We start from the raw sequence: 20,801 nt of genomic DNA, 5'->3' as shown, positions 1-20,801 counted from the left end.
TCAGTTTTAATCGAATCTGCCTCCGGATTACAGTTTTACTCATTCAAACCGCCAGGGAAAAGGGGCGGATTGGCTAACATTTACTCGAGCGATTAAAATGTAAAGATGTCAGTTTTGGTAAGTTCAAGTCCTTTGAGTATCTCGCCGTTGTTATTCATGGAGATTCTCAAGTTCTAATACTATCCGTGTATAGACCTCCTAAATATAACGCGTTTTTGAGGAATTCTCTGACTTAATGTCAATTTTAATTACTAATTATGACACACTCCTAATAGTTGGCGACTTTAATTTTCATATAGATAATCAGTGTGATCTAAAAGTAAAAGAATTTATGAACCTCCTGGATTCTTTTGATTTGAGACAACTCATAAATCAGCCTACACATAAAGCAGGTCATACATTAGACTTAGTGATTACTAAAGGACTGAAAGTTGATATAAAACAGATCATTGATATTGGTCTATCAGACCATTTTCTTCTACTTTTAATATAGAAATAATGATAAAAACACTCATGAGAAGCATATTGTTAAAAACGCTTCTTTGATTCGCAGCAGCTTTAAAACTTACAAACATTTTAAGCAATCAGTCCGTTTATAGTGCCAGCTATAATAGCGAGGACAATGTAAATAGTAAGGTGGAAAGATTTAATTCTAAAGTGAGAGCTGCTGTTGACATAGTTGCACCTGAAAAGACAGTGAAAAAATCTTCTAGCATTGGTATACCATGGAAGACCCAAAGAGTGTCTGATTTAAAGAGAACATGCCGTAGAGCTGAGCGTCAATGGAGGAAGACTAAACTTACTATCCACCACGAAATATTAAAAGTCAAAATAACAGAATACAATAACACTGTCCGTCTTGAGAGACGCTGCTATTTCTCAAGATTATAAATAACAATGCTAGTAATCCTAGAGTCTTATTTTCAACAATTGATCGCCTACTAAACCCAGGTAGCTCAAAGGAATGCCTCCTAAGTGCTTCCAGTGAAACCTGTGAGGCTGTCGCTGTATTTTCAATCAAAAATTAATGATATTAGAAATAACATAGTATATCTCCCCAACACTAAGGATCCCCTAAACCCCAACATCCTGTTATAAACAAATTAAACTCTTTCACTAGGATAGATTTACCTGATTTACAAAAATAATATCTCAATTAAAACCCTCCACCTCGTCCTTGACCCGATACCAACAAGGTTTTTCAAAGAAGTATCAGGCGTGCTAATTGATAATGTTCTTGACATAGTAAATTCGTCACTAGATACTGGGGTCTTCCCAGACTGTCTTAAGACTGCTGTAGTTAAACCCCTACTTAAGAAACATAATCTTGACCCTCGCTCTTGAAAATTTTAGACCCATCTCTAACTGCCCTTCTTAAGTAAAGTTCTAGAGAAGGCAGTCATTATGCAGTTAAATGACCACCTAAATAAACATGCTATTCTTGATAAATTTCAGTCAGGTTTTAGAACAAATCACAGCACAGAAACTGCACTCGTTAAAGTAGTAAATGACTTGCGGGTAAATGCAGACAGAGGCCATTTATCTGTTCTCATCCTCTTAGATCTGAGTGCTGCATTTGACACCATTGATCACAACATTCTTAGAAATCGCCTTAGTCAATGGGTGGGCCTCTCTGGCAGTGTCTTAAATTGGTTTGAATCCTACCTGACAGGGAGAAAATATTTTGTTAGTTGTGGGAATTACAACTCGAAGACACATGATATCCAATATGGTGTTCCACAAGGCTCTATCCTGGGTCCGCTGTTATTCTCAATCTACATGCTTCCGTTAGGTCAGATTATCTCAGGGCACAACGTGAGCTACCACAGCTATGCTGATGACACACAGCTGTACTTATCAATAGCACCTGATGACCCGATTCTATTGATTCACTAACACAATGTCTGACTAGTATCTCAGAATGGATGAATAGTAATTTTCTCAAGTTAAATAAAGAGAAACTGAAATTTTAGTGATCAGCAATAATGGATACAATGAGGCTATTAGAAATAAACTGGATACATTAGGATTAAAAGTCAAGGCGGAGGTAAAAAGCTTAGGGGTGATTGTTGACTGTAATCTGAATTTTAAATCACATATTAATCAGATCATTAGGACAGCATTTTTCACTTAAGAAACATAAGTAAAGTTAGACCTCTTATATCACTGAAAGATGCTGAGAAATTAGTTCACGCGTTTGTTTTCAGTCGACTAGATTACTGTAGCACTCCTCTCAGGACTACCCAAAAAGATATAAATCGTTTGCAACTAGTGCAGAATGCAGCTGCTAGAATCCTAACTAGGAAAAGAAAATCAGAACACATTACTCCAGTTTTGATGTCACTACACTGGTTACCTGTGTCATTCAGAATTGACTTTAAAATTCTGCTTATGGTTTATAAAGCCTTAAATAATCTCGCCCCATCTTATATATCGGAATGTCTGACACCTTATATTCCAAATCGTAACCTCAGATCCTCAAATGAGTGTCTCCTTAGAATTCCAAGAACAAAACTTAAAAGAAGTGGTGAGGCGGCCTTCTGCTGTTATGCACCTAAAATCTGGAATAGCCTGCCAATAGGAATTCGCCAGGCTGATACAGTAGAGCACTTTAAAACACTGCTGAAAACACATTACTTTAACATGGCCTTTTATAACTTCATTTTAATCGTAATTTAACTTAATCCTGATACTCTGTATGTTCAATTCATCATAACAACTATTCATGGTGGCTCTAAAATCGGTACTGACCCCTACTCTCTTTTCTGTTTCTTTTTCCGGTTTATTTGTGGTGGTGGCCTGCGCCACCTCCACCTACTCAAAGCTTCATGATGCTCCAACAATGATGGACGGATTAAAAGGAAGAAGTCTACGTGACCATCATCATCATCAAGCCCTTCCGTGAGAACCCTAAATCCAAAGAGGACTGTTTCATTTATGTTAGGTAGAATGCCCAGAGGGGACTGGGCGGTCTCATGGTCTGGAATCCCTACAGATTTAATTTTTTCTCCAGCCGTCTGGAGTTTTTTTTGTTTTTTCTGTCCCCCCTGGCCATTGAACCTTACTCTTATTCGATGTTAATGTTGATTTATTTTTTATAATTATGTCTTTCATTTTTCTATTCTTTAATATGTAAAGCACTTTGAGCTACTGTTTGTATGAAAATGTGCTATATAAATAAATGTTGTTGTTGTACTTCTCTGTGTCAGGCAGCTCCTATTTAAGTGATTTCTTGGTTGAAACAGGTGTGGCAGTAATCAGGCCTGGGGGTGGCTACGGAAATTGAACTCAGGTGTGATACACCACAGTTAGGTTATTTTTTAACAAGGGGGCAATTCCTTTTTCACACAGGGCCATGGAGGTTTGGATTTTTTTTCTCCCTACATAATAAAAACCAAAATTTAAAAACTGCATTTTGTGTTTACTTGTGTTATATTTGACTAATGGTTAAATGTGTTTGATGATCAGAAACATTTTGTGTGACAAACATGCAAAAGAATAAGAAATCAGGAAGGGGGCAAATAGTTTTTCACACCATTGTATACATACACACACACATATATACACACAAATACATATATATATATATATATATATATACACATACACATATATATGAACATATATATACATACATATCTACATATATACATATATACACACACACACACACACACAACTATCGTTTCTGTTCAAGTTCTATTTAAATTTTAAATAGAAGGAATTTTTATTTAGTTGACTGAATATTATTCCGGAATAAATCAACTCAAACCTTAAATAACTATATAACTATAATATTTTGCTCTCCATAAAATATATCCTGTCAAAATTATACAAATTCAAATATGAACATGGTGCATAACAAAACCTGGAAATATAAATAAAATTTGTTCTTTTCAGCAATAACAAATCAAATCATTCAGTTGTCTTTGCTCATATGTCATTTTTATCAGAGCTGGAAGCCTGGCATCTTTTTTTGGCAATAAGTTCGTTTATGTTTGGTGTGAGGTTCTGTGTTGTGGAGATTCTCAGGATGGACTGCAGGTGCTCATCAGTGAGGCGACTCCTGTGCGCTGTTTTGTTAGTCTTCATGACTGAGAAGAGCTTCTCACACAGATATGTGCTACCAAAAATGCACAAGGTTCGAGCCGCATGTAGACGGAGCTGGAGCATTTTTGGGAAAGGAGTGAATAAACTGCGGGCCCTGCAGTATCGTACTTTGCCTTCAGTGTGCCATTACACTGCAGCTCAATCACCTCTATCTGAATCTGCACAGGTGCAGTTTCCACATCGACAGCAAATGGGTTGCGAAACAACTCAAAATTCTTTTTTTGTTCTTCAAAGTCACCAAAGCGCCGTGCGAACTCGGTGCGCAGTGCGCTCAGTTTATCAGCAAAGTGCGTATTTGGGAACACCATTGTGCCAACTTGGTTCAACATTACTTGGCAACAGGGAAAGTGGGGCAAGTTGCACTGGTGCATTTGTGTCTCCCATAAAAGTAGCTTCACTTGAAATCACTTTGTGATTTTGCATGGGTAAAAACATCTGCTGAAGTGTCAGATTCTTCTTTAACGCTTCTGCTTTCTGTATCTTGTGCATTGCATTCAGGTCTTTCAGGTTATTTTGATGTTTTGTCTCATAGTGTCGTCTTAGATTAAATTCTGTAATTACAGCCACATTAGCTCCACAAATGAGACACATGGGTTTACCGGCAATGTCAGTAAACATATACTCAGCCTCCCATGGGTTTTTAAAGGCTCTATGTTCAGAATCACCTTTTCTTCGGCATCGTGTGGGCTAGCTTCGCAATAACTTGCAGCATCATAAGCTAGACTTGATTAACGCGGTAAGTGTTCGGCAAGGCTGTTGAAGCGCTGCATTATGGGATGTGTAGTTTATTGTATTACCAGCGCTTCATATCCCCGGGCCATTAATAACAATAATATATAAAATGATCTCGCGGGCCGGATATAATTACACGCGGGCGGATGTGGCCTCGGGCCTTGAGTTTGACACATATGGACTAAATAGAACTTGAAAAGATATATTTTTTCAAATGTGATCGCGCAATTCAGATCGAGTTGACGCGCACTATAGTACATCGAGCCTGCGTGCTATTGTGGTTTTGCCTGCGTGCCTCAAGAAGTCATCCTCCCCTCGCTGTTACTTTTTTACCGTTCATCTAATGAATACACCGAGTATGGCTTTACCAAAACAATCATTGATCGCGAATAAAGTATCCATTATTCATAAAGCTTCAATTGGTGATCTGTCTTTCTGCATTAACCGCATATTTTTTCATACGTCTCAAACCAAGGGGATGCGAGGCTAAAATGTATCGGGAAGCGCGCTTACATACTCAGTGCATCCCCTCTCGGGAATCGAACCTCCGAAGCTGGCGCTAGAGGCAAAGCCACTACTATTGTGCCACGGCGTGTGGTTTGTCTATTTGAGCATAGCAGTATAATTCAGTTTTTGTTCAGCACTCTTTGGAACTGTTGCTTTTTGTCTGCACACTGTGTCAGTTCACGTGAGCCGCTGAATATGGTCACTCGCTCGCTTCTAATTGTTTCGCTGCCTTCTTAATTATATAATGTATGTTTTCTTCAGCGGTTTTTGGAGCTCTTCCTGGTTTTCTACGTACTGCGTGTTTACGTGGGAGGCGTGATGATGTCACACGAAACTCCGCCCCCCCCACAACTTTCGAGCTCAGTAAATGGAGAAAAATAGCTTCTAGTTATGACCATTACGCGTAGAATTTCAAAATGAAATCTGCCCAACTTTTGTAAGTAAGCTGTAAGGAATGAGCCTGCCAAATTTTAGCCTTCTACCTATACAGGAAGTTGGAGAATTAGTAATGAGTCAGTCAGTGAGTGAGTGAGTAAGTGAATGAGTGAGTGAGTCAGTGAGGGCTTTGCCTTTTATTAGTATAGATTTAATCAATCAGTCAGTCATTATCCAACCCACTATATCCTAACACAGGTCACAAGGCAGGAAACAAACCCCGGGCAGGGCACCAGCCCACCGCAGATTATCTATTTAATTCCCTAGCAAATCACAGATATCCTGTATATACTACAGCTGTTGCAACTAGATACAAAACAGGGAGAAGCTCAACTGCAAAATAACAGCAGTGCTGATGTTAAGAGCAGTATAAATTACCTCAGATTATAGTGCAGAAACTGTGCATTATTTATCTAAAGTAACAGGTTTTCAGTTCATGCTTATTTTTGCTCTACTTCTATCTCTGTCCAACATCCAAAGTCGAAAGAAAACCTGGACAACATTGCTTTCATTGCCAGGCATATTTCTAGTATTTTCATTATCTTGTGTTATCTGGCAAAAGTATGGAGCTGGAAACTTTGAACAGTTGTGCATTTTATATAAATTAAATTGTTTTACTGTAAATTATTCATTTGAAATGGGCAATATGGTAGGACAGTGGCTCCTGCTTCACAGTTACAATTTGGCTACAACGTGTGTAAAATTTGTCCATCCTTTAATTAATGTGCGTGTCTGAACATTCCCTATGACAGACTGGCATATTATCAAAGGAAACATCCAGGGTTAGATCTGGCAGTGCATGGCATATTGAAACATATACTGTTTATACTGAATGTATGCAGACTAGAATTAAATTAAATGAGTATTAAACATAATATTTTGAAGCAGTTTAATTCAATTTCAAGGAACCCATCTATAAAATGTATACAAAAAGTTTTAAAAATATAATTTCACGCAATATGCATGAAGATGATGAATGTTTTTTAGTATTAAAAAAAACAACATAAACATGTCATCGTAAATTTCCTGTGATAGTGTTGCTCCCTGACAAAATGTGCATTTCTGTTTTTTATGACATTGGCCCAGAAGGTATAGTGCATTTAGAAACACCACCATGTTCATAGATGCTGTTATGGAAAACCTAACAACACACTGTATTCAAATGGTACATCACTCTTGATTTTTCAGCTAACAATTATTTGAAAATACCTGGTAAATTAAGGCATTGTCAACAACAACACAATAAAATTACAGTTACAGTCATTCACTCATCCATTTATTAAAACTTGTTTATTCATTTGAGGGCCAAGGAGATCTAGTGAAGCAACTGTATGTGTTTCTATACATAATGTATGCATTTAAATTTACTTTACAAACTTTTATGAGGGATTTGTATACTAGATGACACATCCTACATAATAAAGTTGCTGTCATACATGTAGTATATTTATAGAATAATAAAAAAAACATTTGCAAAGCTGGTAACATTTTGCATTTTTCACTCAAGCAATTACCAGTTTTATTGATTAGGATTACTCATACCATACATATAACAAGCATATGCTGAATATTATTCTTTACTTTCCACAGAACTACATACACTTTTCTGGAAAGTAAGTCTTGCACTCATATTAATCAACATACTGCCAAATGGTAAAATGTGTTAACCTCAGACTATGACCAAGTTGTAATCAATTTAATTGCTCATTGTAAAGTTTGAATGCTGCATACATGTGTAAAAAGGACATTAATTACTGATCACTACAGTTTTGTGATAAATCATGTGGCTTGTTTGGTACAAGGTGAACTATGATTGCTGTGAACTGCTTATAATCAATCATCTTGTGAATGAACACAGAATTGTTTTAACATTTGTTTTGCTTATATTTAATGGCTATACAACCATTGGCAATTCTAAAAACTATTACTTTCAACTTTAATCAGCGCATTAACGTGACACAGGAGCAATTCGCTGTGGCTCTTTAAACAACTTCTTTCTTATTCTTTGCTGTGAACACACTATCAGAGTCCTGCCTGCGCTGATGGCTTTCAAAGCATATAAAGGACATAATCAGATTTTCATGAGGCTCCAAAATTTTACTACACAGTTCCTTCAAGGAGTTTGCTGCTGATGTGTGAATACCCCATGTAGGTGTTTTCAAGAGTTTCAGTTTGGGCAGGGTTTCTTTTGTAAACGATGAAACAACCTGAGTGTGGATGCAGATTGTTTTCATTTATATGAAAATGTGATAGTGTGGAAGTAGATTCAGTAAAATTTTAATTCTTTTATTTATGTTGTGCTTAGTGCCCTAGTGGCCAGTTTGTCAGAAGATGCCTAATTTACAGTGGGTACGGAAAGTATTCAGACCCCCTTCAATTTTTCACTCTTTGTTATATTGCAGCCATTTGCTAAAATCATTTAAATTAATTTTTTCCCTCATTAATGTACACACAGCACCCCATATTGACAGACAAAAAAGAATTTTTGAAATTGTTGCAGATTTATTAAAAAAGAAAAACTGAAATATCACATGGTCCTAAGTATTCAGACCCTTTGCTCAATATTTAGTAAAATCACCCTTTTGAGCTAATACAGACATGAGTCTACTTGGGAAAGATGCAACAAGTTTTTCACACCTGGATTTGGGGACCCTCTGCCATTCCTCCTTGCAGATCCTCTCCAGTTCTGTCAGGTTGGATGGACAGCCATTTTTAGGTCTCTCCAGAGATGATCAATTGGGTTTAAGTCAGGGCTCTGGCTGGGCCATTCAAGAAAAGTCACAGAGTTGTTGTGAAGCCACTCCTTCGTTATTTTAGCTGTGTGCTTAGGGTCATTGTCTTGTTGGAAGGTAAACCTTCGGCCCAGTCTGAGGTCCTTAGCACTCTGGAGAAGGTTTTTGTCCAGGATATCCCTGTAGTTGGCCGCATTCATCTTTCCCTCGATTGCAACCAGTCGTCCTGTCCCTGCAGCTGAAAAACACCCCCACAGCATGATGCTGCCACCGCCATGCTTCACTGTGGGGACTGTATTGGACAAGTGATCACACTGAGGAGTGGCAAGACACATGACAGCCCGCATGGAGTTTGCTAAAAGACACCTGAAGGACTCTGAGATGGTGAGAAATAACATTCTCTGGTCTGATGAGACCAAGATAGAACTTTTTGGCCTTAATTCTAAGCGGTATGTGTGGAGACAACCAGGCACTGCTCATCACTTGTCCAATACAGTCCCCACAGTGAAGCATGGTGGTGGCAGCATCATGCTGTGGGGGTGTTTTTCAGCTGCAGGGACAGGACGTTGCAATCGAGGGAAAGATGAATGCGGTCAACTACAGGGATATCCTGGACAAAAACCTTCTCCAGAGTGCTAAGGACCTCAGATTGGGCCGAAGGTTTACCTTCCAACAAGGCAATGACCCTAAGCACACAGCTAAAATAACGAAGGAGGGGCTTCACAACAACTCTGTGACTGTTCTTGAATGGCCCAGCCAGAGCCCTGACTTAAAACCAATTGAGCATCTCTGGAGAGACCTAAAAATGACTGTCCACCAACGTTTACCATCCAACCTGACAGAACTGGAGAGGATCTGCAAGGAGGAATGGCAGAGGGTTCGCAAATCCAGGTGTGAAAAACTTGTTGCATCTTTCCCAAAAAGACACATGGCTGTATTAGCTCAAAAGGGTGCTTCTACTAAATACTGAGCAAAGGGTCTTAATACTTAGGACCATGTGATATTTCAGTTTTTCTTTTTTAATAAATCTGCAACAATTTCAAAAATTATTTTTTTGTCTGTCAATATTGGGTGCTGTGTGTACATTAATAAGGAAAAAAATTAATTCAAATGATTTTAGCAAATGGCTGCAATATAACAAAGAGTGAAAAATTGAAGGGGGTCTGAATACTTTCCGTGCCCACTGTATTTGCATAAAATCACTGAAACACATAAACATGCATTGGGTGCTGTACTCTTCAGAAAGTTGAACTTTTGATTTCATGTTTGGTGTGGTGCCCTAAAAACAATTTATCTGGCTTACTGAAGGGATTTATTTAATTTTAGACCAAATGGGTAGCATGGTAAACTCATGACTAAAAGAGACGGCTTAATTCCTGGCACAAGCACAAGCTGCACAGAATTCTGTTGTGCGTGTTTACATGGGTTTTTCTGTGGTTAGTCTGGTTTTCCATCTGCCTTTCAAAGGTATGAGTTCAGATTAATCAGCAACCTAAAACTAGCGCTTCATGTGCAAGTCTGGGTGAGAGAGTGAATGTACCCTACAATAGACTGGTGTCTCAAACAAGGTTTGATCCCTCCTTAAACATGATGCAGCCGGAATATTCTTGACACGGGGAGAATATACAAACTCCACATTGGCAGTACAAGGGCTGGGATCTGAACAAAACCTCTGTAATGGAGGGGTATCCATTCAAACCATAGTGTCACTGTTCCACAAGACTAATGATTGCTATTACCATGAGAAGAAATGTGGCTTCTGTAACTGACATAGTTCAGAAGAAATGCCTGTAAACTAGGTCAAATCTAACTCTTCCAGCTCGTGATGTGATCTGAATTAGACATAGACGACAGCATTAGGTGCATTCTTAGATATACAGTAAGCAGAAAGGTGTACTTTAATAAACAACCATGACAAGTCAACCTGTTAGTACATGATCACTGGTGTTCTCATTACCACAGCTGCTAGTCCCTGTCTGCAATTATATTGTTTGACTCAGCTGCATCTCTCCAGTTCAATTTCCCCCTGTGTAAAGCCCTTATACAGTAATCCAAGAGGAGACCTTCTCCTAGGGTTAGATATAGACTTAAAAAAAAGTTACTTCAGCTTGGAGATGTGTGTGTAACAAGAATCTTTGAGGAAAATGGCATACACTGAGATTACACTTACTGTCCGGGACTGAAGCACATATGTTTTGCTTTTTTTTTCTTCAATAAATGCTACTAAAATAAAATTCTTTAGGGACTTGCTGTAAGTTTTGGTATGGAATAATACATGAATTGCTGTTAAGAAACTGAAGATTACTCACCTGCGCCTGAGCATTAGGCTCTAGACGTAGCAAACACCCAACCTGCAGTGCTTTTGTTTGGATCACTCCAGCACACACAAAGTTTTCAGGATTTGGGTCTACATTTTCCAGCAAAGCTGTACCGAGTCCAAGTAGCTGAAAGTAAAAGATCACATTAAAATAGAAAAGTACAAAATTAATTCAGTGTATTAAAGTCTGATTAGAAGACACCTTATTTTCTAAGATGCTTGTTGATGTTTTATAAATTACCTGATTTTGCTATAATTCCAATTCGTGCTCAGTTACAGATCACAAATCTCCATTTAATCATAACAATAGTTTTGAAGGCATGAAGCAAAAATAACACGTAGATAATGGGCAATGAGTAGCAGGATTTGTCACTGCCATTTATGGTTTTATTTTTGGTAAATTCATTACATTAAGGCAATATAACATTTGCAGGACTGAATGAAAATGATTCCTAGTTTTTGCATTTGACTAGGTGGTACAGTCACAAGCAATTGTTATTTTAATTCAAGACATTATGCATACCTTGCCTTTGAGTACTTCTGAATCCATTGGATGAGTAGCCTTGAAGATCTTTTGCGCTTCTTGCTGGGGCCTGAGATTAAAAAATAAAGGTATGTAAGAATGAGCTTAAGACCAATGGCTGTTAAGAAAAAGAAATGGTGACTAAAGAATAGGCTCTCACTGGCTAAGCTGTTTCCATCGCTGGAAGAAATCTTGTGATGCCATTTCTGTTGGCTGAAAGAACTTGTTGATGGTGATGGGAAGCTTTAAAGTGATATTTTGAAGGGTACCTCCATACCTACAAAGAAAAAAAAAGTAAACCCTTATCTTTCAGTGGAATCCATGACAAGCAATTAACTTAATATGATTATGACTTGCATTATTATCTGAAAAAGTTCCACGGTAGATATAAGTAGAAAAATGTTGGCCCACCTTATTGAAATTGAAGGTATTTTATAAACTCATACAGGCATTTTGCAAAATATAGAAATACTGCATGTTATCATAACAGTGAAAGTGACTTATCTAGTTTAATCAATAGCAGAAAAACACTAATCTCTCTATTATATTAAAAAAGTCTTCCATTGTGTCCACAAAATTCAGCCTTAACCAATCCCCTCCACACCGCTTGCCCAATCATTACTCCTAATGTGCTCATCTTCTCTCTGTAGCACCTCTGTGGCTCTCAGTGCTAACTCATTCTTCAAAGCAATTGGTTATAATGGCAAGGCAGAAAAGCAAATTATTTACTCAATTATTCATTATTATGTTGACTTTTAGATTGTGATAGAAAAAGAGCAACAAGAGCTGAAAATGAACATCAAAAAAATAATAAGAACAAAAAACAGCTGCATATAATAAAAATCAGGAGTGGTCTCACCTAGACTTTCTCATATACTAAACTGCAAGACAATGATTATATTTTAAAACTGTGTACATTAAAGAACCATCAACAACAAATCTAATAAAATTAATAATATATTGAAAAATTAGTATAAAAGTAAAGTTAAATCGGACTCTGCAGCTGCATGAATAAAAGGTAAAGTACCACTTCTAGTTAATGGAAATAGCCCAGATGTTGGTAGAAATCTACGTTTTGTACCTAATACTTGCATGCAAAATTTGATTGACCTAAGTGAAAGTGTACTCAAGTTATCGTATTTACATACACACACACACAAAGACATAATATCAAGGAGGTCTAAAATGTCAAGATTCATCAAAATCTTGAAAAGGAATTTTTGGAGGATTCCAATAATTTCTCTATACTTTGTATACGAGAAAGTCAGAGAGGTCCAAAATGTTGAGATTTATCAAAATATCGACATCGAATCTTTGGACGATTATAATACTTTCCCTATGCTTCTTATACGAGAAAGTAAAAATCAAGAACAAATTGAATCATCCAATAAACAAAAATAAGAAAAATACCCCAAACAATATGTAAACAGAAATGCAAAAAAGCAACATTTATAGTTGCTAATGTACGTTAGAGGATAAGGTAGTTCATAATGTTGTTTTTGAAGAGGCATTAACGTAATGTAATTTTTTTTTTTGCTCTCTAGCTGGCATCCAGCCAAGGGTGTCCTTGGAGCCAAATTGCTGCTGTGGGTGCCAATAGATCTCAGATTTTGACATAAGTCGCTTCCATGCCTGGTGGTCTTTGGTAATATCTCTGGCTTCGTCGCTGTTGAGTCATGAGTTCGTCAGGTCTTCCTTGATTTGTTTGGACCATGTTTATTGGGAGCTGTATGTTGTATTTTCCAATGGCTGGGTTTTTGCCACCAGAGGAGGTGGTGTGGTAGATGGCTACCACTCATGTGAGAAATGCAACCAAACCATCATAAGCGACACTGTTGAATTTGCTCTTCAATGGTTGGCTGCCATCTGCAATTCTGCCAAATGACTTCGTTTTGGATGCAATTACGAATAGAGAATTGCAGAATTTGACGTAAGCATTGCATCTGGAAGACTTCCAGCTTCACCAGGTCAGATTTGAGCAGTGTCCACATTTCTGATGCATATAACGGGATTGGTAGGATTAGAGTCTGGAAGAGGTGAACTTGGTTGTCATCGAGAAGTTTTTGTTTGTTTCCACATGCACCATTTGAGCGATGCAAATGGTGCTTATACAATCTGGCTGTGGCATTCTGCTGTGGAGGCCACCTTCTTTTCTTGAATTAGTGATCCTAGATGCTTGAATTCATTAACCTGTTCAAGTTGGGTTCCATCCAAGTGGGCAGTGGCTGGTGACCCATCTGTTGTGAGTACCTTTGTCTCGTCTGCGTTTATTTTCAGGCCATACGATTGGACTATTCTGTCGATTTGTAAAGAGTATCTGTCGCCTCCACCTAGCACCTCCAAGGTGCTATCGTCAGTGAACTTTTTGTCAGTGATAAATTCATTTTCATCATATTGAACTCCGCGCGCGTCTTGGAATACTTTCCGCATGATTGCATCAATGACGATATTGAATATGAGGGGCAACACAACGTCTCCTTGACAGACTCGGGTCTGGATGATGAACACCTCAGATAATTCATTTCAGAAAATGATTTGGCTAGTGGAGCCATTGTAGCTGGATCTGAGGAGTGTGATGAGTTTTTGGGGAATGTGTTCCCTCTCCAGTGCTACCCACAGTGCCGGCAAGTGGATGCAGTCAAATGCTGATTTGAAGTCATTAAAAACAATAACAGTTCATTTCCCGCAGCAAGTTCTGACTTCATTGAGTTGTTGCAGGGTGAAGATCTGGTCACAGCAGCCACACTTTGGCGGGAACCTGCTTGTTCCTCGTGGCTTGTCTGTTCACTGTGCCACTGCAGTCTAGATTGAAGGACTCTCATAAATACTTTGGCGATGATTTAGAGGAGAACGATACCACGGTAGTTCTTGAAGTCCCAATTGTCATCTTTTTTGTGAATTGGTACGATGAAGGCCCTTTTCCATGCTATTGGTACTTGCTCTGTGCACTATATTGTGTGGAGTATGAAGTTGATTAAGTAAGCTGTCTCCACCAGCTTTGATTGATTACACAGTAACGTAACCTTGTCGAGAGTCAGCTCTGCGCCCGACATTGGAATTTCTGGCGGGTCGATTGGTGGCAGATCTTCTGCTGGTCCTTGTGGAGGTTCATGATTATATAGACCCTCAAAAGTTCCATTGCTCTTCTTGATGTTGTCATTGGTTGCTTTGATTTTCCCGCTGAGCTTCTTAAGCATTTTGTAGAGCCTGTGATATTCGTGTTTTGATGTGGCTTCTTCTAAGTCAATGGCCACTTGGTTCCAATACGCCTTGTGCTGACAGATTTCTCGATTGAGCGTCCAATATCAATTATGATTGACTAACTTGACTCGATTCCGGTCCTCCACCCCTCCACCTTATCCAGACACTCATCAGATATCCATGCCTGCATTTTGTACCAGACAAGTGGGCATAGTAATTTAGAGCAGTCCATGATGTCTTTGGATACATGTTGTTCTTCTATATTGAAGTCATCTGATGATGCTAATGACGAGAATCGATTGCCTAATTAATTTGGAATTTCCAATTTTTTTATTTTACTTTTTATTACATTATACTCTTTTTATTTCTACTACATTTTTTATTATTCATTGACATTTAAAATAGACAGTTGTAGCAAAAAAACATATTTTCAATCTATAATAACTAAGGACCAAACCATCTTCCTTCCGCATCCCGCATACTCTTGTATACACCCACTCTTTAAATACAATTGCTTTCTCTAACGGAGGAGCGCCCCAATGCTCTTTGTGCTGTGAGATTCCCAGGGGTTGGCAAGTGAACCGAGCAGGGTTATTTATGATTAAAGAAAATATCAAAAAATAAGCAATGTGCAATATATTGATCCAAAAAACAAAAACATTTTTATACAAGTCTTTGGTGTTTAAACAATTTCAGATGGAGAACAAATTTTGTAAGGTCAAAATATAGAAAAACATGCATGGTGAATAGTCACAGGTTAGTGAATATCTGCATTTCAATTACCAAATTTATTCAAAATAAACAAAGAGGTGTTATTTTGTGATGTCACCTGAATAACAAACAACTGGGAGGAACACTTAACTACTGTGACAAATGTTTTGAGTTTCAGTGGTTAGTTATAGAAGGTCTCTAAAACACAAAATCAGAGGCAGGTGTAGACATGATGGGAAGCAGTATAGAAAATATTTGGCTAGTGTTAACAGAAAATAAGGCTATGGAGGAGATTTACATAGCAAGAATGAAACAAAGATGTATAACAAACTTGTGTGGGGGAAGGATTGCTTCATTCAAACTTAAAAAAAATTGATTTAATTATTCAGTTACAAGTAATTTATTAATACATAAATACTAAACTCAATTTGCTTCCAGTGACTAAATATTATTAACTACTAGAAGTCAAACACTTTAAACTGCGTTTTTAAACACTGTAAAAAATGAAACGTAATTTGCAAATTGTAATATGACTAGCACTGTTAAAAATGCCGGGAAAGGGTGGAATGCTCTCTCTGGGTTGGGAACACATTACTGCCTCAAGTGGAGGAGTTCAAGTATTTCTGGGTCTTGTTCACGAGTGAGGGAAGAATGGAGCAGGAGGTTGACAGACAGATTGGTGCGGCATCTGCAATAATGCGGGCTCTGCAACGGTCCATTGTGGTGAAGAGAGAGCTGAGCCAAAAGGCGCGCATGCCCCACTGGGAGAAAGCCACATGGCAGACCCAGAACAGTGTAGTTTCGGTAAAGTGGTATTTTTTGACTATACATTTATGAAGTCCCCTGTCAGCATTCAAAGAAAGAGAACAAAAAAAAACACCACAATGTAATACACTTGCAAACTAAGAATGCAGGCACAATGATGGTGCTATTCAAGAAAGAACAGCAGAGCAAGTGGCTTTGAGCAGCATTACCAACTGGAATGTCAATGTTTGACAAACAGAATGCATTTTACCTACAGACACTATTTGTTTCTGGCAACTTCAAATTGTGGTTGAAGTGATACAATCACAGCCTTGTCAAAAAAGTGTATTAATTCCTGGTTTTTAATGTGGTCTAATGCTCTTCGACCACAACCACATTAAAATGTAACTAAAATGCATGTTTATATATGGCATAAATGGAGCCGAAGACCGTTTGGACTAGAGAGAACAGTTAATTTCCAAAAGTGGCCCAAGAGGGAGTAAAAGGTAAAAAGAACTGAACATAGTGCTCATGTTATTTACTACTTTACTTTTGAAAACAAAAAAGGTTATTTCCTTACTATCCTATTAGGAAAGGGAAACCAAAAACTCATTTGTTAAGCAAAAATGTGTACCCCTCCACCACAGTACAATGCGAAAAGCACCTATTTTTTGAGTGCCGACCTGATGCCACAAGTGGAAAATTCCACACCAGGGGTCTGTTTTAAAAAGACCTCACTTTGATTCAAAACATATTTATTTTTTCAGTGTGGTGGGGAAGCCTACAAGTCTGTGATGCCTAAACTGCCACAAAGCAGTAACTCATGATTGACAATCTGGGGCTAGTGACGGGGGAGCTCCCACAAAACAACAAATACTGTGAGGAAACAATGGATGATCGACAATGGGGGGGAGGGAATTGGGGGAGTACCCCACGAAGCACAGCGTGCTGCTATGCAACAAAACACAGTCGACGAGCTTTGTCCCCAGTAAAGCGACACAATGAAATCTGCATTTAAAAGTGCTGTGCGGCACTGTTAAAACTGCAGAAGACTTTTGCATTAATTAAATGTTACTCTTCAGAGTTAGAAAATTTTATTGTAATATGAGTTAAGTAAATTGCTCCAGTTACACTGGGAAAAACAGACGCTGCTGCAAATTGTCTTTTTTATATTTGCAAAAACATTTTATGTTTTGTGAAATCCACACCCACTCAATGTAACAACTCATCAGTCAATGACTTCCATCACAGACGAAATGATGAAGTGAAGGTTGGGCGAGATATTCATAACCTCACTGAGAAGTGACAATAGGTATCTGATATAAACTGACAAAAAAAACAAAAAAGTTCTTCAGTGCAAATACACAGCATTGACCCTCTTAAAAGGGAACTGAAATACAGTCTACATATCATTTGAGGTTTAATTTGTTTATCACATTAACTCATTTTAGAATAATGGCTCGGCTATACGAATATAAGCATGAGTCATCATTTAGTTGGTTTACCTGCATTTCCCTACTTGACATTTCAAGATATTTCATTATGTATAAAAGAAAATATTCCAAAATCCAAAAATATTCAAAATATAAATAAGTCCCAGGTATTGCAGAGTAGGGATGCTAAACCTGTACCTTAATCATGAATTAGTTTTATTGTATTCTATTGTTGTGTTTATTTTGTAGGTACAAGAGCTTTAAAAAATTCAGAGAGCCAGAGTATAATATTTATTGGGATGATAGTGTTTGGCAGACACAGAAACTGGCAAAGCAGGGAACAGTGGCACAATTGTTTAATTTCAGAGGAGTTTTAACCTTTAAACCTGATTATTTCTAACACTTATTGGATTGCATTACCGAGCATTTACTACATAATTCCAACTATCTGCTTATTTTGGCCCCATTAACTTTTGACAGACAAGTTGGCATATTATACTTTTTAGATGGATTTTGTGTTCATTCTAAAGCAGTATATCAATGTGTAGCAGGCCTTTTTCCAACTAAGATGCCAGAAAGTGCTGCTAGAAGATCATGGTGAAGCACCTGGAGCACATTCAGGCCATTTTAAAAGGGGCCGGTTGGGAGCATGGAGCTGAACCCACATCATCACACCGCCTCACTCTTTTAAAAGAGCCGGAGTTGGGTGGAAGAAGATGATGTTTGTGTGAGAAGGAGTGAAGGAGGCAGAAAAAAGAGAAGAAGAAAAGAGAGAAAGTAGAGGACTGTCAGTTGAGTTGTTGTGCAGTATTTGGTGATGTAAAAGAAGACTATAAATAACCGTGTGTGTTTTGGCACTTCTGGAGTCTGCCTGTGTCGGGGCTGATCATCACAGGTGATAAGGTAGAATTGCTTAAAATTAGGAAGGGAGTTAATATGGCTGACGTTACATGTTACTTTAAACTGAGTTCTTTAGCATGAATACCAGCACACAGATAGAAGATTGACAAGAGTAAATGTCACATAAATGTTAGAATTTTTTTATAAAAAGAAACAGAATACCACTACACTAAATAAGCTACCAAGTAGTTTGGAAGAAAATAGCACTTTTGGGACCTTACAATGCCCTCCATAATGTTCGGGACAAAGACATACTTTTCCCTCTGCTGCACAGTTTAAAGTCAAACAATTCAGATACATTTTGGTCACACCATGTAGCTATTACAACACTTTTCTAAATTCTGCTCAACCCAAACTCCCTATTTCATACGAACATAATGTTTGGGACAATGTAATGGCAGGTACAGTAAAGCAGTGATATTTTGTTTGTTGCATCTTCCTTGTATGCAATGACTGCCAGAAGTCTGTATTTCACAGACATCACTAGGTGCTGAGTATTTTCTTTGGTGAAGCTCTGCCATGCCTCTACTGCAGCCATCTTCAGTTCCTGCTTGTTTCAGGGGCTTGTCCCCTTAATTTTGTTTCAGCATATGGAATGCGTGATCAATTAGATTTAAACTAGATGACTAGCTTGATCATTCAAGAATTTTCAACTTTTTAGCTTGTCGCATGGGACGCCCAGGAGGACCGGAGGAGGGCTTGTACCTCCTCCAGACCGCGAGGGGGCGACCGCCCTGGTTGCGTTGGGGGCCACAGGTAGAGGGTTTGGAAGCCCAACCCTGTAAGGGCCCGTGGCCACCGCCAGGCGGCGCCCCGGTGCCTGAACAACCCTGGACCTCAGCACTTCCGCCACACTAGGAAGTGCTGAGGGGAAGAGAAGCAGGGACACCCGAAGGGCTTCCGGGTGCGCAGCCGGCACTTCAGCCACATGGGGGTGTGTCCGCAGGAGATTGCCGGGAAGCAGCTGGAGCCCATCCGGGTTCCTATATAAGGGGCCGTCTCCCTTCATTAAACGGCAGAAGTCGGGTGGAAGAAGGACGGAGCTGGAGAGAGGACGGGAGGCGGCTAGAAAGGCATTTGGACTGTGAGGCCTGGACTTTGGGGGATCGGTGCTGGAGGCACTGGGACGTGCACTGAACTGTAAATATTGTACATAGTGTGGTGTGAATAAACGTGTGTTGGGTGCAAAAACGATGTCCGTCTGTCTGTGTCCGGGTCCAGTTCCACAAGCTTTGAAAAACTCCCGTGTTTCTTTAGCAGTATGTTTAGGATCATTATCTTGTTGTAGGATGAAGTGCCATCCAATGAGTTTGTAGGCTGCAACTTTCAGCAGATAAGATGTTTCTATACACCTAAGAATTCATCGTGCAGTAGTTCCGTTATCAATGAAGATAAGTGTGCCAGTATCTGTGCCTGACATATGTACATTCCCAGACTATAACAACCATACCACCATGTGTAATGATAATGTTTTATTCTTTGGATCTTGGGCAGCTCCATTCTGTCTCCACACTTTGCTCTTCCCATCACTCTGACACGGTTTCATCTTTGTCTCACCTGTCCCCAAAACCCTTTTCAAAGAATTCTGTGGGCTCTTTTAAGTACTTATTTGCAAACTGTAAGCCATCCTGTTTTTGTGGGTAACTAGCGATCTGCACTTTGTAGTGTGGCCTCTGTATTTCTGTTCATAAAGTCTTCTGATCTGTCTGACAGCCGTTTGGGGCTTTTTGTTTATCATAGTGAAGATTTTTCTGTTATCAGCAATGGAAGTCTTCCTTGGCCTACTGGTCCATTTGCAATTACTGACCTCACCAGTGTGTTCTTTCTTCTTAATATCCCATTCTGTTGATTTAGGTAATGCTAAGGTTTTACTGATGTCTCAAGTGGCTTTATTCTTCTTTTGAGCCAGGTAATGGCTTTTTTGGCTTTCATTGGCACAGCTTGTGTTCATGTTGAACAACGGCAACTACAAATTCCAAAGGTGGTCTGTAGGTAGAAGCAAGCCTAGGTATCTTAAGCCTGCACTAATGAAGCAATGAAACACACAATTAATCACAAACACCCATGACGCCAATTGTCCCAAATATAGTGTGGGGACCAAGTGTAAAAAGTGTTGCAACTTCTTCATGGTGTGACCAAAATATATGCCAATACCCTTTAAAATAAATTCTCAATGTGCACTTTAATCACGTCTGAATTGTTTGTGTTGTAATTTTAAACTGTGGAGCAGAAGGGTAAATCAAGGAAAAACGTGTCTCTCGATTTGATGATATTTTACAAATGTTAGCTTGACAAACTTCATTCACTTAGGTTGGGCTAAATGGCCGGTTTTCAATAGCACCTTTTTACAACCTTATGTTATTATTTCAAAACATAGTCAAGTAAACAGTAAATGTTTATGTTTTTTTGCATAGAAATAAAAATATTTTTTCCCTTTACATCTTAAAAAGTTGTCT

The 20,801-nt window shown here is 38.6% G+C and overlaps 1 protein-coding gene across 2 annotated transcripts in view; it reads right to left on the bottom strand.

Annotated features, from left to right (window-relative positions):
- The window catches only part of ap2a1 (adaptor related protein complex 2 subunit alpha 1), an 88,084-nt gene that overhangs the window by 14,833 nt on the left and 52,450 nt on the right, over positions 1-20,801 (bottom strand). For both annotated transcript variants that reach the window (XM_039774194.1, XM_039774195.1), the window contains 3 exons: positions 11,517-11,633; positions 11,357-11,426; positions 10,826-10,960 (listed from right to left, as the gene is read on the bottom strand). In XM_039774194.1, the coding sequence (XP_039630128.1) occupies positions 10,826-10,960; positions 11,357-11,426; positions 11,517-11,633 (322 nt within the window). The remainder of the gene's footprint in view (positions 1-10,825; positions 10,961-11,356; positions 11,427-11,516; positions 11,634-20,801) is intronic.

Source organism: Polypterus senegalus, chromosome 13 (assembly GCF_016835505.1).
Source record: "Polypterus senegalus isolate Bchr_013 chromosome 13, ASM1683550v1, whole genome shotgun sequence".
Taxonomy (NCBI): domain Eukaryota; kingdom Metazoa; phylum Chordata; class Cladistia; order Polypteriformes; family Polypteridae; genus Polypterus; species Polypterus senegalus.
The sequence above is the reverse complement of the archived record's forward strand: the minus strand, read 5'-3'. Positions and strand labels throughout refer to the sequence as shown.